General features: G+C 31.6%; 1 protein-coding gene across 10 annotated transcripts in view; it reads left to right on the forward strand.

Annotated features, from left to right (window-relative positions):
• LOC130903601 (G-protein coupled receptor Mth2-like) overlaps positions 1-14,676 on the forward strand; it is a 55,052-nt gene extending 40,376 nt beyond the window's left edge. For 5 of the 10 annotated variants that reach the window (XM_057815806.1, XM_057815807.1, XM_057815802.1 and 2 more), the window contains exons 2-7: positions 7,762-7,944; positions 8,488-8,566; positions 8,651-8,829; positions 8,879-9,044; positions 9,794-9,994; positions 14,418-14,676. In XM_057815806.1, coding sequence (XP_057671789.1) covers positions 7,762-7,944; positions 8,488-8,566; positions 8,651-8,829; positions 8,879-9,044; positions 9,794-9,994; positions 14,418-14,586 — 977 coding nt within the window. In that variant the 3' untranslated portion in view covers positions 14,587-14,676. Of the gene's footprint in view, positions 1-3,976; positions 4,603-7,761; positions 7,945-8,487; positions 8,567-8,650; positions 8,830-8,878; positions 9,045-9,793; positions 9,995-11,910; positions 12,016-12,293 lie in introns of those variants that run through there. The other 5 variants (XM_057815804.1, XM_057815809.1, XM_057815810.1 and 2 more) reach the window with 5 other exon arrangements.
• The last annotated feature ends 2,820 nt before the right edge of the window (positions 14,677-17,496 follow it).

Below are 17,496 nucleotides of genomic sequence, written 5' to 3' on the forward strand. Positions count from 1 at the left end.
TATTAAAACATGAAAATCCGTCTAAAATTTACTTTGAGTTCAATCTTCAGTAGGTGTTTAGATAGAGGACGTTTTAGAATCGAAAGTTGAAGTGACTTCTCGTCGAAACATGAAAAATATTTGGAAAATGGATTGGCGTCTTGGTGTTATTTATATTTATTAAGGATTTTGCTAATGATTTGTTTGTTTGAATGTGTTTTTCTTCCTTATAGCTTCAATTTTTAACTTCAACTCTCCATTTGTCAAACTTTGTGTCTAAATTATTTTACCTTGTTGTTTTTTCTTCCTTATTTCATTCCTTGAAAGTCTTTAAGTATTTTATAAACCATTGTTTGTACTCTGTTTTTGTTTTGTTTCGATTTTCTCTCAATTATTTCTACGTCGTCTGTTATTTCTGTATGTATTGTCTCTAACAATTGACATCGTCCATTTTCCCTTCTATTAAAACATGAAAATCCGTCTAAAATTTACTTTGAGTTCAATCTTCAGTAGGTGTTTAGATAGAGGACGTTTTAGAATCGAAAGTTGAAGTGACTTCTCGTCGAAACATGAAAAATATTTGGAAAATGGATTGGCGTCTTGGTGTTATTTATATTTATTAAGGATTTTGCTAATTATGTGTTTGTTTGAATGTGTTTTTTTCGAAATTTAAAGAACCCTCCCTTGGATTATTTCCTAATTTGTTATATATGTTATTTGAAAACTCGTAATTCGTTGATTATATTCGTTGTGGCTGTAAGATATACAAAGAGGGTTTCAGGAGATGGTAGCTCGTACGAAATTAAGATGGATCGACCCCTTTTCGAGCCGTCACCCTTAAAAAATGGTGACTAAAATTTCAGTGAAACTATAATCTTGAAATTCTATAATTTTCGTGCACAACCTTACATTATACAGGGGTGGAATTACCAACCTTTACTTTATATTATAACGAAACTTTCGAGATGAAAATTATAATTGAAAATCCTTTTTTTATTCAAAAATATCTTTAATTATCAAATTTTTTAAATATTTAAATTAATTTTGGACACTATCGCTTTGTATCGATCACGTAAAAACCGAAAAATATCTAAAAATTAGAATTGTAAAGCCATACTTTATCACATAACTAAATTTGTGCTCTAACCTATAATTTTAAGAGAAAAAAAATTTTTTAGGTTAGGTTAGGCTCGTTTAAAATCCAAATCCAGTTAAATCTACAAATATATCAATATTAATATTGATAGAAAAACAACTGTTTTCGTTGTTGTATGAATATGAAGAAATTGAAGAAAAGTTGCGTAAATATTATCCTGAAAATCCAAAAATTTACAAAACAATCCATTTATTTAGTTGTAAAAACAATTTTCACGTGGAAATAATATAAAAGTACGACCCTGGAACACGTGGAATTGCCTCGTATGAACTAGGTGGCACAAGTTTCGTTCTGACGTGCTTAATTTTGAATCGTTGTTACAATTGCCTCAATTTTTTGGATTTTTATGTGCTATTAAGAGCGTTTGGCTGCCGCAGCTCCAAATCCAATAAATTGGTTGCTTCCTAGCGCTGTTTCATCTTTTTTTCTAATATTTAATTGACATTCTCTTAAAGTACCGGTCGAAATACTAAAAACCGCACCGAAAAATCTTGTAGAAGCTCCTCCTTGATTCCGAAGCAATTACTGAATCGTCTCGATCCAAAATTTTCTCTCCACTTTGATTTTTTTGAAGCACCAACCGATAAATCGACATTTAAAGTAAGATTTGAGTTTTTATTTTCATAAATGCCGTTTGTAGGCAAATTTCACGCGAAATTCGCGACGTTATTAATTTTTCCCTGTACACAAAACACTCCATTATGATTGATAGTTGTTTTCCACTTTTCTGGAAAAGAGTTCATCAAATAATAAATACGTAGTGTATCAAAAATATTTAACCAGGCACTAATGGAGTAGATTAACATTCAGTTTATTAAAAGTATACATGATATGTATCAGTATATATCAGAGCTATTTTTCCATCAACTCTTATCTTTTGCCAAATATTTACTTAGTAGTTAGAATCGGAAATATCTTAAAGTGGCAGCTTGAATATTTATAGTCGGTGGTAGTGGTACAAATTGATTATTAGAATTACTATTCGCCTACATGTCAAGATAACCATGTCTAGTAGACTGTTCCCTCTGCAACAAAGAGGAATTTCAATAAACTGCAGTTCCAAGTACTACATTGGTAGCGAGAAGCGTCGCTGGCACTCAGAGGACTCCCTTGTCCTGGAAGAAGGTCTACCGAGGGAATTATTCGGAAGCTTGTGATTAAATTTCGATCCCAGTTTACACTATTGGACATTAAACGTCGTTTGCAGCAATTGGGCCTCTACGAGGAAAATTTTGCGAAAGGATTTGGGTGTAGAACCTTATAAGATACGACTGGTGCAAGAATTGAAGCCACGCGATCTCCCACAACGTCTAACTTTTGGTGAATGGGCGCCGGCAAACGAAGCCCATTTCTGGTTGAATGGATACATCTACAAGCAAAACTGCCGCATCCGGAGTGAAGACCAGCTAGAAGTATCGCAAGAGCTACCAATGCATCCCGAAAAAGTCACTGTTTGGTGTGGATTGTGGCATCATCGGGCGACGATGGCCGGATCATTACTGTGAATGGCGAGCTCTGCCGTGGGATGATTGACGATTTTTTTTCGCCCAAAATGGAAGATTTGGACATGCCTGACGTGTGGTTTCAACAAGACGGTACCATATGCCACACGGCACGCGAAAAAATTACCAAATCGAGAGGCGCCTTCGGTGAACAGTTCATCTCGTAAAATTGCTGCCAAAATCGGGTGATTTAACTTCTTTGGACTATTTTTTGTGTGGCCATGTTGAAGCTAATGTTTATAGGGATAAACTAGCAACGATTGACGCACTGGAAGCCAATATTGAAGCATTTATTCGTTAATTTCCGGCCGATATGTTGGAAAGAGTTGGACCTTGCGCATGGGCTATCTAAACCGAAACCGAGGCCAAAATTTGCATGAAATTATCTATTATAACGATCGTTGTATCGATTCCAATAAAGATATCATCAATTTTATCAAATTTTTTGTGGTTTTTATCAAAATGAAATTCAATACCTTAAAAAATGACTGATTATAACCAATTATTGGAAACGCCAAGTTCCCAACCCCAACCTTACGTTGTGAACCACGCGACGCCGCTGGTTATCCGTAGATTAATCATTTCTTCGTTGATGTACTTCGAATGATCGTCCTCTTCGCATCGCTTGTCACTGTTTGGTGTGGATTGCGGCATCATCGGGCGACGATGGTCGGAACGTTACTGTGAATGGCGAGCTCTGCCGTGGGATGATTGACGATTTTTTTTCGCCCAAAATGGAAGTTTTGGACATGCCTGACATTTGGTTTCAACAAGACGATACCATATGCCACACGGCACGCGAAAAAATTACCAAATCGAGAGGCGCCTTCGGTGAACAGTTCATCTCGTAAAATGGCCAAAATCGGGTGATTTAACTTCTTTGGACTATTTTTTGTGTGGCCATGTTGAAGCTAATGTTTATAGGGATAAACTAGCAACGATTGACGTTCTGGAAGCCAATATTGAAGCATTTATTCGTTAATTTCCGGCCGATATGTTGGAAAGAGTTGGACCTTGCGCATGGGCTATCTAAACCGAAACCGAGGCCAAAATTTGCATGAAATTATCTATTATAACGATCGTTGTATCGATTCCAATAAAGATATCATCAATTTTATCAAATTCAAATTCAGTACCTTAAAAAATGACTGATTATAACCAATTATTGGAAACGCCAAGCTCCCAACCCCAACCTTACGTTGTGAACCACGCGACGCCGCTGGTTATCCGTAGATTAATCATTTCTTCGTTGATGTACTTCGAATGATCGTCCTCTTCGCATCGCTTCCCTTACCTTTTTGCAATTAATTGGCTGTTGCGTTGGCTCATGTACTACTCCGATATTCGCTCGAAGTCGTTTCTTGTCGTTGGCTTTTTTTTTTAATCACAATTACTTGTGAAAAACAAAGCTTATCCGATCGGAATATCCAGTTCCCTCATGGCTTTCGAGTGATAGATTATTGAATAAATGTCGTATAAAAAAATTACAGATATAAACAATGACACCAACGTATTTTTATGATCTCATTTTCCTGTTAATTTTCTTGGAATTTGTTAGTGCCGTCGATGTTTCGAGACATTTCGATAAGTGCGACGAAAATGTGAATTGCGTTAGAAAATGCTGCGGTCCGGGACAAATATTTAAAAAAAAGTGTTTGCCAAGTAACTCCAGTGAACCTTTCTCAGTGCCCCTTTACAAAAATAAGTACAATTATATAGGGATTATTAATAATTCCACCAAGTTCCTAATCAGAGAATTATCTTGTAAAATATTCAAATTGAATCCCGATATTCCAACTGACGCTTATTTCCTCCAAGAAAATGGGATGCTTTGGGTCCCGACGTTCAATAAATTCTACGGCAATGACGAATATTGCTTGGACGAGTTGAATTATCTTTCCGCTTTTCTCTGTTTTTCTACTGTAAGAGAACCTTTGGAACCCACACGTGAAACTAATTGCATAGGTAACTAAATTCATTACTATTGCAATAAAAAATACAGAAGAAGACATTTTAGGTGTAATTAACAAGAAAAAATCCTTTAGGATCTTACAAAGTTTTAATTAATTATTCATACAGATCGTTAAGGCGGGTTTACACCGAACAAAAAACATGTCGGCAGAGGTTTTATCTCTGAGAAAGTTTCTGAGAAATTGTCTGTTCTTTAGAAGAAAAAAAATGTGCAAAATCAATGGATAATTGAGGTGGAATGATTAATCGAATGCTCCCTTATTTAAAAATGTAAAAAAACTTCATAGAAAGACGTATAATTGACTAATACGTCGCGAAAACTCGGAAAAAATTATTTTTTTCGTGACGTATTATTACGTTGTTGTCTTTAAGGCAAACAAAACATTTTCCCACCTCGATTTGGTAACCCAAAAAAGTTCAAAAAGAAAAACTAGGTTGCTTCACCAATTTTGCAAGTTATTCAGTTCAAGTTATTAAACTTTTATTTCAATTTGAAATGAAACTCCAAATGTGGAGTGGAGCTTGTTCATTTTCTACCTACTCCACGTTCGAAATTAGGCTCAATACAGTACAATGCAAAAAAGTGCACAATCACTTGCCAATTGAAATCAAAACTATAATAACTGCATTTCGCACGAATTTCAAAGCATATTTACTAGAAATTGCTTAATACGCTTAATTCTACACGCTGGTCAAAAACTATTATCGATCTTTAATACAAAATTTTCCATATTTTAGAATCTATTATCTGATTTAATCACATCAAATGAAGTTATTTTGTTTTGATAATGTATATCGTTATTTTTAGCTATTTACAAACTCTTTTCTACAAATATTCAAAAATTTTTTGTTTCAACATGCTGCCCCTTGAAAGCCATTGCACAGCACATTTCCATATTCTCTGATTGACGTCTGTTAGAGCTTTTGCACGCATGTAATTTATGCAGCGCACTACTGGATGCATAATGTGCGCCGCGGGATTTTTGAATTTGGTGCGGGCCACTTGTGGCCCGCGGGCCTGGGCTTGAGCAGCCTCGATCTATAATGTCGTTTTTCGGGATTTGACGTCGGTTCTCTATCAAGGCAGGACACCAGCAGATCAAACATTCGATCGAATAGTTGTTTGTTGTCACTTTTTATTTCTGGAGTCTTGTGCCAAAAGTACAATGTCCAGTGTTTCTAAATCTTATCATTTTTTTGTTGTTTATTTATTTATCCTTGTCTAAATCACTATGTTTGATCATAACTTGTGACAAATAAGAAGTAATGCAGTGAAAACAATCCGGAATAATATAATATGATTGTTAATATTGGATTGGGTTGATTTTGGATGTATATGTCTTCAGAAGGGTTTGGATTGGAATGCTTTATAGACCATTAGATCAAGTGAAACGAGAAAAAATTCTAAATTACAAATTTAATAGTTTTTCTGTATTTTCTACTTCTCTAATTAATTCAATAACGAAGTTGAAAGCCTCAAATCCCTTTTAAATTTAAAACACTTAAAATGGATACATATTTTGTTCCTAATATTCTATCTTGATTAGAAAATCCTAATAATAATTCACTATTTTGCTAAAATCCATATTTTTGAATATTAATTTTAACCATTTTCTGTTCAAGTTCAATCCTACATTCAGTAGTATGTTTTTATATTGTGTAATATATTTCGATCTAGTCTATAGTCTCGAAGCAATTCTTCTAAGCTCGAGACGAGTCAATACCAAAAAAAAGTTTGTTTTTATTTAATCGTCTGAAGAAACCGCTTTTACAGCCCACGAAATATCGAGTTTGATACATTTTAGATGTTTCTCTCGACGAATAAGCTAATCAGAAAAATGAATTATTCATAAAAATTTTTCTACTATATATTTAAATTCCTGGAAAATTATACTAAACCTTGAATCGTAAGTAATTTCATTTATATATAATATGTGTTTCGAAAAACGTAAATAAAAACAGAAATAAATAACATACATAAACAATATGATTAGTTTTTACGAAGGAATTTATTTATTAATATTCATTAATTTGAGAAAGCGACAATAAATTTATTACAATCTACATTAACATAGGAAAATACATTATAATAGGGATTTTTCGGAAACTATGACAGTTCGGAAACCCGAATCACGTTCGTTGTTGTTCGGAAACTGATCGAGTAAATGCGATCAGCTGACAGGTTGTTTCATTTCTCTATGGTTTTTTCACGAGATAGAGAATTGTTCCCATAGGCCTGTTGCAACAATTCATAGTACTCAATCGGAGTTTTTTTCAATTTAACGAGAAATTTGAGATTGATACGCTGCTGCTGTTTTTCGTCGAACATGATTTTTGGCAAAAAAACACGTTCGCTTTAAAAACGTTACTATAATAGTGACTCTAAGGCGCTATCTAGGCGGGCAGTCTCGTTATTTAATAGCCAGACTTCGTATTCGTTTGGTTTATTTATCTTTTTAGATCAAAATTTTTCTGTCAGTAATTTTGTTCGAAAAAGTGACAAAAAGTTTCATCTATTTAATTATCAGCTTTTTTATTATAATTTCTTGTCTAAATCTTTCGTATAATTGAGCAATTCATCGTCTAAATGAAAAAAAGGATGAAATTTAGTGAGCAATAAAATAAAAATATGATTAACTACATAATATTTTATCGTGGCACCAATTACGTCTGGGAAACTCTAATTTTCTGACATCAATTAGTTGTAGACGACCTTTATGACTATGAAAAGAAAATTAATTAAATTAGTGGATATTAGTGTAGTATTAGTTATAGTAATAAAATCTTACGTGGGTATAAGTTTGAAGGACATAGAAATCGCTAATGAAACATAATCACGAAAGATAAATTAACAATGAAATTACCTTTTTTTACCTTTGATCAAGTCATGTTACATTTTATTTTATTCTACGTTCAATATTCTTAAATATTTACTATTAAAACACTCGTCTACACGTATTAAACACACTGTTTACACTACAACTACACCAACACTTACAATTACTGACACGCGTTTCTATAACTAAGTTATCGTCTTCAGATAGTGTAGGTAAACGTTTACCAGTCTCTGAAGACAATAACTTGTTTTATAATAAAAAAAATTATTCATAAAACCAAAATTTCATTAATATAAATTTGAAAATTTGTTTGCAGGAATGATAATATCGATGCCTTTTCTTCTGGCCACGTTCCTGGTGTACCTGATTTTACCTGAAAGAAACTTACATAGAAAAGCCTTGATGTCTTACGTATTCACCTTACTGGCTGCGTATATTACTTTGGTTACCATTCAAATGTATCCGTATCAATTCAAACCTGTGCCATGTCAAATTTTGGGTGAGTATAGAATAATTGAAACATTACTTAGTACATTTGAACAATTCCTTTTCGATACATTATTCAACAAAATAATGGGTCATACAAAAGGTGCGGCTAGATAAAGGTTGCAAAGAAAAAAACATTGATATGTACGGAAAATCAAGATGAACTTTGAGGTTTATTCAATTCAAAACCATTTGCATGATGACATCAAATAAGTCCAGTAAATGCAAATTATAACTACGTTGGAATCGACATAACCAATTATGAAGACTTGGAAGTGGTATGGGGACAAGCAGCTACCATACCCAAAATAAGAATAAAAAAGCACCGATTTTAAAAGCAACAATAAGACCAATAATACAAGGACAGAAACATCAAAACCGAAACAGCTCTTGGAGGCCACAGTTTACGATTCGATGTTTTCATTGGTGAACAGTGAAGATGATGAGCATTTTCAAACTCTAAATCTTCGTATTCTACTTTTTTTAATTTGGATATCATTCACAACCTAATTGAAATGTAATTTGCGGCTAATTACATCCTTATTTTTTTTTTTAGGATATTGTATCATATTTTTCTTCCTGGTGTCCTTCTTTTGGATGAATGTTATGTGCATAGACATGTGGCTAGCTTTCAGGTATATTGTTTTATTTATACAGGGTGATACGAGTTCAAAATACTTAGGTGAAGAAATTAAATTCATTTGATTGATTTTTTTCAGTGGAATGCGAACAGTGATGTCAAAGAAATATGCTGAAAGAAAAAGATTCATTATTTATTGTATTTACGCTTGGGGTACGCCGATAATCCACGTGGGAATAGTTTTATTATTGAATACACATTCACCCCCAGACGCCGACTATTATCCAAAGATTGGGGACCCCAGATGCTTTTTAGGAGGTAAGTAAAAATCAATTAATAACGACAAGAAACTGATAATTATTTTTAGACGGAATGCCGACGTTTTATTACTTTTATCTACCGATGGCCATCATCATCGGCATTAACATTGTTTTCTTCATTTTGACCACCGTACGAATTCAACAAATTAAAAAAGAAACATCGATGCTGAAACAAACAGAAAGCAAAAAGTCATACGAAGATGATAAACAAAAGTAAGTTGGTAATTCTACTTCTAAACATCACTCTGTATATATTGTTATTACGTATATTCGACATAGAGTTAATATAAAAAATAGACAGGGTATTAATAAAATCAAAATCTTCTTTCCCACCACTTGACTCTTTAACAGTTTTTCGTGCCCATTCGAACTCCCATACATAAGTTTCTCTATGTTTAATATCAATTCTATGATTCTCGCAGAAACGTCATTGTTCACAACCTTACAATTTGACAGCTCTATGTTTCAAGGCTGGATAATTTATTCTGTGAAAAGTGAGTGACAAGTGACGTTTTGACATTCGAAACGGATTTTGTTAATTCTGATTGAAACTTTTTAATTGAACACTTGAAAAAAAGTATTTTTTTAATTTGGTGGTCCTTCAAATATTTACAACTCTCAAGGCATTAACAGACATGATGACTAACTTGGTTATAGGAAGTAGCCATCATATCGTAAGCAAAAATATAAATTTTCATGATAAAAACACAAATTTCTGTAAAATGAACAAAATTTTGGAAAATTTGGAATAATAATAGCAAAATTATAGTCGTAAAAAACATTATGGATCATTATCATTATACAAATAGTCCAGCATCGATTTTGTACACGGAAATATTGAACGAATTGGATTTGGAAGCCCAGGATCACTGTTTTAACACCGATTATCATTTTTTTTTCTTATTGCAAGTATATATATATTGGTTTCAAATTATATAATTTGGTATTAAATTTGATTAAAGGTTTAACCTGTACTTAAAACTGATGTTTGCAATGGGTATCAATTGGATTATGGAGTTAATATCATGGACAGTCGAGAAATTGTTACGTGACACTCCTACGTTTATTTGGTACTTGTCTGACTTCACTAATGCCATGTACGGAGTTCTTATTTTCGTTATATTTGTCTTTAAAAAGAAGATTTGGCAATCGTTGAAGAAGAGGTAAGTAATTTATTAATTTCTTAGATACTACCCTTAATTTTCTTACACCCACTTCTGTTCATATTTATTCATTTCACTTACACACTTTTTTAAGTGGTTCACATTTTTTTAACACTAACTTCTGTCCCATTTGTCTAGTCAACTTCAAGTTATTAGAGGTTTTTTGTGACTAAATAAGTCTTCCAAGTAAAAATTACGGGCACAGATTTTCCAAATTTTGGGACTTGTGACTCAAAAAAATATTTGAAATGCGAATAATTTGAAAATTTTCGAAATCCTCATAGTTTTCGAGATCACAAACTGTTTTTACATAAATTCATTTTATGGTGACAATTTTGAGGTTAGGAAAAAATGCTTGAATTCTAATTTGTAGAGAATTTTGTTCTGTACATTTTTTGTTCCTGCACTTTTTTTGATTTTCTCCTAGTTTTCGAGTAATTTGCGATTCGATTCGAAACCCATTTTAAAGTGAAAATTTTGAGGTTAGGTACAAATACCTGGAATACTTTTTTGTAGAAAATTTTGTGCTCTACATTTTTTATTATGGCAGTTTTTTTTCGAATTCCTCATAGTTTTTTTGAGTTCCAATTCCAAAAATTTCGAAAATTCGTACCCGTAATTTTGTTGAGAGTTGCTAGACTTATTCAGTATCCCAAAACCTCCCACTATGTAGAAAACCAAAACTGCCCAATTTAATTTAAGGCTTTAGCTCAAAATCGCCTAATTTGCCTGTACTATATAGAAAAGTCTAACGACAACCTTAAATTGAGGAAAAGTGTGCTGAAATATATACACCAAAATGTTTTTCCGCAACGTGAATTATTTTTTATTGCAACATTGTCAAAACCATGAATACCGTGTTAAAACGAATACAGAATTTTCGGTTTCTAGATATGATTTTTTGTGTTTATAACTAAACCGATAAATCATCAGCAATCAAGACCGAGTCATCAGTATTGATTCCTATCACCAGGTCCTTCAGAGCCTGCAGAAAAATCACCTCTTTATATAAATGAAACAGGAGTGGTCACAACGCTTCCCTTTTGATTTTTATGGTATTAAACATACTATAATCTATTTCAACTTGTGCTATATAAATTTTCAGAAATGGAATATTTTAAAAATCGTTTTCTAACCTCAACAAAACTCATAGTCCGCTTTTTATTTGTGAATAATCATCTTCAGAGTAAAACAATGAACAAACCTCCATATTTTCCAATCTTCTTTTTTAAAATCCATACCTGTCATCTTTCAACGAGCTATCATATTTCCTGTCAACATAGGTCATTTTCGAAAAACGTGATTTGAAACGTCGTAGTGGACAAACAAATATTTAATTTGTCTATATAGAATTGATTGTTTCGAACGCTTTTTCGATTGAAATGAATATTTTTAACTAACAAAATTGAAATAAAGCACCACTATACCCATGATTTTAATTTAAATAACCACAATATGGCGACTGGTTGTCAATCTACTAGTTTCCACTTTTGTACATTCCCTTTAAATCGAAATGCCTTTCTATAGTAGATGACAATTGATTAACAGATGACAGATGACAAACTCGGACTTAATTTTATTCCATTCCCTTGTTGATAAATTGATTTAGTTGCTTCATAATATTAACGAATAGTTTCAAAAATGATTGTAAATTCGATAAATTAAATTTACCATATTTATAAAATCACAAAACGATTATATATCGAGTATTTATGGCGAGAAATAAATTTTAGATTGTTACGGACGTTACACGCTCAGAAAGTTGATACGAGTGGAAATCAAATAGTTCAATTATCATTCACCATATTTATAAAATCACGAAACGTGATAATTTAAGGTTATATCATTGACATTTGTCTTCACTGGTTTTTGTATCGATTATATATCGAGTATTTATGGCGAGAAATAAATTTTAGATTGATACGGACGTTACACGCTCAGAAAGTTAATACGAGTGGAAATCTAGAACTTACAAGTAACAATAAGGTTACTTAGGAAATATTTAAGTATTTCAAAATGCAGTAAGTTAAATATGAAACATTGTTTGATGATGCACTTAATAAGGGCTACACGGAATTTTACAAGGTTGTGGATTGTTATTAAAATAGTGTAATAGAAGATGTCTAAGCGGTCTGAAAGAATTTTTCGTGAGGTTAGGTTCATATACGTCGAAGAAAATGTTTATAGTACAAATTGGTGTATAGTTGGGCTGATTTACAACGTACAAATTTTTGTCACTTTCTATTTGGTTACCTCCTTCAGAATATTAATGTTTCATTGATGATAAATGTTTACGTAGAAGGTGGGGCGGTTCTAACGAGGAATATTCAATGAAATCTTTCAACCGAACAACGGCGGAAACGAAATCTACAACCGTACATTCCAGGAAAAAGACTATGGAAGCAACTACTTTAAATGATAGGCAACAGCAAGTGTCGCATTATGATGTGTAGTACCCGTTGTTGAAGTTTTACAGGTTCAATGAAAATTATCTTATTAATTGCATGAAGAAAACGAATTTGTAAAAAAAAATTGTAAATTGCAGATTAAAACCGTTGGGTTCCGATCGAAATGGAAAAAGCTTGTTTATTTTATATGCTTATTGCTTCTAGACTACGATTCCAGCGCCCCTATGTCGAAAGTCGTAATATTACTATAAAACAAAAACATAAAAGGTTATGTTTTAGGTTAGGCGACTTTTCGTATTTTGAAGCGCGGCCATTATTATTTTTTTTGTGTTGCAAAACATGAATATATATTCAAATATAGTAACTAATTTTTCGAATTCGTTCGAGCGTCAAATTCCGATCGCATCGCATCGAACTGCGAACCACAATATTGAAAGTGCGCATGCGACCGGTTCTTAAACTGATTCGGAACTGATCCGCGAAGAAAAAGCTAATTCAATCCACGATCAAATCGTGATCGTGACTCTAGCGGGAAAGAAATTTTGTTTTTCTTATAAATAAACAAGTCCATGAGCTTTTTTCTCGAAAAGAACTCGATGGTTTTATTTTTGATGTACATACGGCTTTAAATCGTCAATTATATCAAAGTATTGTGATTTTTATCCAGTGTTTGTTGCAAATTGATGAAAATTAACATCGGTTAGGGTTTACTTTTCTTAGACCGCAAAGACATCTCGATATCAGTCGAATTAGTATTTTTCGGGTATGGTTTCAATTGAAAATATTATAAATAACTAACATGCATGAGCACGAATACGCTTTTTTGCACATATATAATTTTTTTGCACGGTTGTTTTATACACAGTTTTAATACGCTTGATTTTGATAACTTTTTTTGTGGTACTAAAAATTAAACACGTTTAAGATGAATAGAAATAGTTAAATTCGAAATTGTTGTACAAAAATTCATATGCAAACATTATGTACATCTAAAAAATAGTTTGCTACCAAGTATCTATGGAAAACTTCTTCTGTTTTGTTAGAAAATTTTAATTAATCAGATTTTTGAACCTTTGACTGGAATTATAGGGAAAAATGCTTGAGTTTACTATAAAATGTGTGTTTAGTAATGCTAATTTCATTTGAAAGGGCTTCAAACTGTTTTTTTTTAATTAGAAACGTCCCTTTCCCCGTTTCCGTTCTTTTTGTAGCACTAGTGCGGTAATTACCCCAAAAAAATAACCAATAAATTATTATTTATTATTTCTGTGAAGTATGATTAGAAAACAAAGAAAATGGCGTGTCTCGAGTGATTAGCTTCTTAGTAAAAAGTAACCTACTACAAAAAAAGTTTTCCATTAAGACTTTTGCGTGCTTTTGAACCAATCGTCGAAGTATTTTCTCCATTTGAATGTTTCAAGAATATGTAAACATCTCAAATGTCACTCGTGTGACAAGACGTTCCGAGTTTAAACTTTATAATGTCAATGTCAATTTCGACATATTTAAATCAGTGTTGCCCTATCTCAAAATTTAAATACCTACATTGGATTGAATCAAAAAAGAAGGAACACGTAAGTTTGTTCCATATTAAGCACGAAAATATGAATACCGAGTACAGATGAGGCGTTTTTTAATAGTTAATATTTTATATCGTCCCATATTTAATATTTGTAATTATTTCCATTCCAATTAAATATAACTACTATCTCCGCACTAGTAAAATAAACAAAGTACAGTAAGTTCTTTCTTGTACCATTAAAATAATGTTTTGAATGTTTTTTTTTTAACTAAATTCATTTATTTCTCAAATTATTATGAATTAATATAAATAGTCCTTCCAAACAATTGAAATGTTGCATATTTGACGTAAATAGCCCCCCATAACTTTCCTTTTTCTTAGTTAAATTAGTATGGTAGTTACAGGAAAGTTATAGCACAAATTAGATTTTATTAATACTACAAACTAATTATTTTGTTAACACAATTTAATTTTTTAATACTTTATTTTACAGATACTATGTATTTATTGGTAAACCGCATCTTGCCCACTCTTTTACTACGTCATCGGCTCGCGGTACCCGGGCAAGTAATTATTCGACTACTGATACCGCCGTCAGTACTGATTACCGTCTCAATGATATGAAGAGGATCCCAGAAGAGTCAGCACTTAACAGAACTTGAAGCTGAAAAATATGTTTGTTCTATGTGTTCCGGAGCTATATTGCACCAAAGATAATAATAATTGTAACTTTAGTAAATAGGTAAACACAATTTTGGTTTCAATTATTATCCTATATAACAACTATAATAAAATTTACACTACAAATGAAATAAATTGAGTATCTACACAAAATTTGGTTAGAAAAACGGCATAAAATTGGAGTACGAAAAGATATAAATAAATAAATAGTACGGAAAGAAAATTGAAATAAATTGCTTGTTGATCAAATTTTTTGCTTAAATATTATAAGTTTTATTGAAACGAAATAAATTATTGTTAATAAAATTAGTATTTCTTAGTAACAATCCGTCGATCGGTGTAGTAGCCACTACAAATCAAATAATATTTTATACAAATCATAGACTTATTTATACTACACCACAGAACATACCATAAGTATGTTTTGTGAACTACACATCGTTATTTATATACTTTCTATTGAAAAGTAGTGCCAACTTTAGAAAGAAACAGTCTCTAGTCTAAAGAATACATAGAAATGAGATAAGAGAGTAGGATAACAAATATAGTTTATCTGTGAGAACGATACACGAAATAAGAAGAAACTCCTCTAACAATTGACAAAGATGGATACCACAACTTTCTTCGTGTCTATAATTCGAACGAGAAGTTAATTTTGAAAACCGTAAAAAGCTAAACTGAACATGTTCAGTAGCTTATATTTGCTTTGTTCGCGTGTCTAATTCCGAATCAATGTGGCAGCCAAACGATGCGTATTACGAATCAGTTATACTAGTTTTAGGGTTTATGTTCTAACTAAGGACTAAAATTTCAAATTCGTTTGCTCTTCGTTCGCAGTATTACAGGATAACCAACTGATATGGAACTGATTATGATCACATGCGCATTTCAATTTTATCGTTGGATGAATTGTTAATAATTCACAAATGTTTAAGGTATATTTCAAAAGCCAAATTATAATTATTTATTAAATAAAATAGGTTAGTTATGAAAAGTTTTAATACATTATAAATGGATTTTAATATTTATTCTTTTATTAAACAAAGTAAAGAATATACACTTGGCACCATGGTTGAAACCTAACCTTTAATCACGTTTCTTTTGTTTGGACCCGTATAGTGGAGTAAATTTTTGCTTATACACTTTTTTACTATTGCTTTTAATCTCTGTATTAGAGTTTTCATAGCAGATGATTTGATTTTTAAAATCACGTTCATACAGGTAAGTTGAATATTTTCTCAAATAATCCATATTAATTTTTTTGTATAAGTATTTCGAGGCCCATCTATATATTTGCTTTCTTTATTTTTCTTCATCAACTTTCAAACTACCTATATATTTGGATACAGTTTTTTTCACTCCTTGGATTAATTTTCTAATTTTTTCCTTTTTCCCACTTTAATTTGATTAGAATCAATTATAATAGTTACTAACTAGAATTTTTGTTGGTATTTTCAAATCCAAATAACCACATTTAGTTTACTAACTGTCTCCTTATAAAAGCTCTGATTATGTACTCCGATTAGATTCTTTTCAATAATTCAAGGTTAAATATTGAACTAATAAAAATTAAGATTCAATTTATAATTGAAAGAATTCATAAATTTCAGCTTCCAATATAATTTTACCCTATTAATTTTTCCGTATTGAAATATTGTGCACAGTACTGAGACAGTTGTAGCCCTTGAATTATAATCAAGGAACTCCTAGAATTTCTAAGTTATCTCCATCAACACCAACTCAATTTTTGAGGTGTTCAAGAGTCTAATATTCAATAATGGTTATTTAATTTATTCTTGTCAAATTATACTGTTACTTACCTTTAAAATCCTACTTTCTTTAGGTATATTGGATGACTACACTATCAACTATTTAAAATTGGATTAAATGTTATAAAAGTGTCTAGGAATTTAATAAAAAGAACATGCTGTATCATTGAGTTTAATTAATATTTCATTTGTTCTATTTTTTTATTGTTACCATAATATTATTTACAGTAGTTTGTTTTTGCATTCAAAATATGCCCATTCCAAACGAATCCCAGATGGTAAATAAACATTTATAAAAATTCTCACGCGATATATTTGTTTAAAAGCGAAATTATAAACAATTGTTGGTGGAATCTATTTATATTCTCAAAATTGTTATTAATCACTATATTAAGAAGATATTTATTTTTGTATGGTGTTTGGAATCGATATAAATTTTTCATTGTAGGATTGAAAGTCGTAAACACACTTTATGAAAAGTATGGTGACTGCCATAGAAAGAAAAGTAAACTTAGTTGTTACTCAGTGGAAACAACTTTGCAAAATATTTTTTCGCGATTCATTTATATTTAAAAATTTCCTGACATTTGTTCGTTGCTGTCGACTTCTTACACTTTTAGTTTTTGGAAAACATCCTATTTCACTGATTGACATTTGAAATTGACATATGACAGTTTTCAACATAATTTTTTATTGTTTCTGATAAAAATCAAATTTTATTTGTAATTTGTGTCATCTTTACTAGTAATAACAAAATGTGAGGTTGATACAGAACTCTGAAAAAAACTGGTAGACATTCATTGGTGATTCACATGAATGGATTTTTTAATATTGCATACTTACCAAAAATAGTTTATAGCACCATCTGGTGTAGTCTGGTAGAAGCGAAACGTATATGGTAATTGAATCCCATGTATTACATTATTTAAACTGTGTATTTCCCCGAGTAAAAATATGTTCCCGAGATTATAAAAGTGCTCGCGGCCCGCATTAATTGAATAAAGGTCGTTGTTAATGTGGTAAGAGTACTTTTAGTAAATTTTGAATCTTTTTTCAATTATTACTCACAATGGGCTTCTATTAGGTAGGTAACCAAAAACTGTTCCTCCGTTACAATAAATC

The sequence above is a fragment of the Diorhabda carinulata genome, chromosome 2 (genome assembly GCF_026250575.1).
Source record: "Diorhabda carinulata isolate Delta chromosome 2, icDioCari1.1, whole genome shotgun sequence".
In the NCBI taxonomy this organism is placed as follows: Eukaryota; Metazoa; Arthropoda; class Insecta; order Coleoptera; family Chrysomelidae; genus Diorhabda; species Diorhabda carinulata.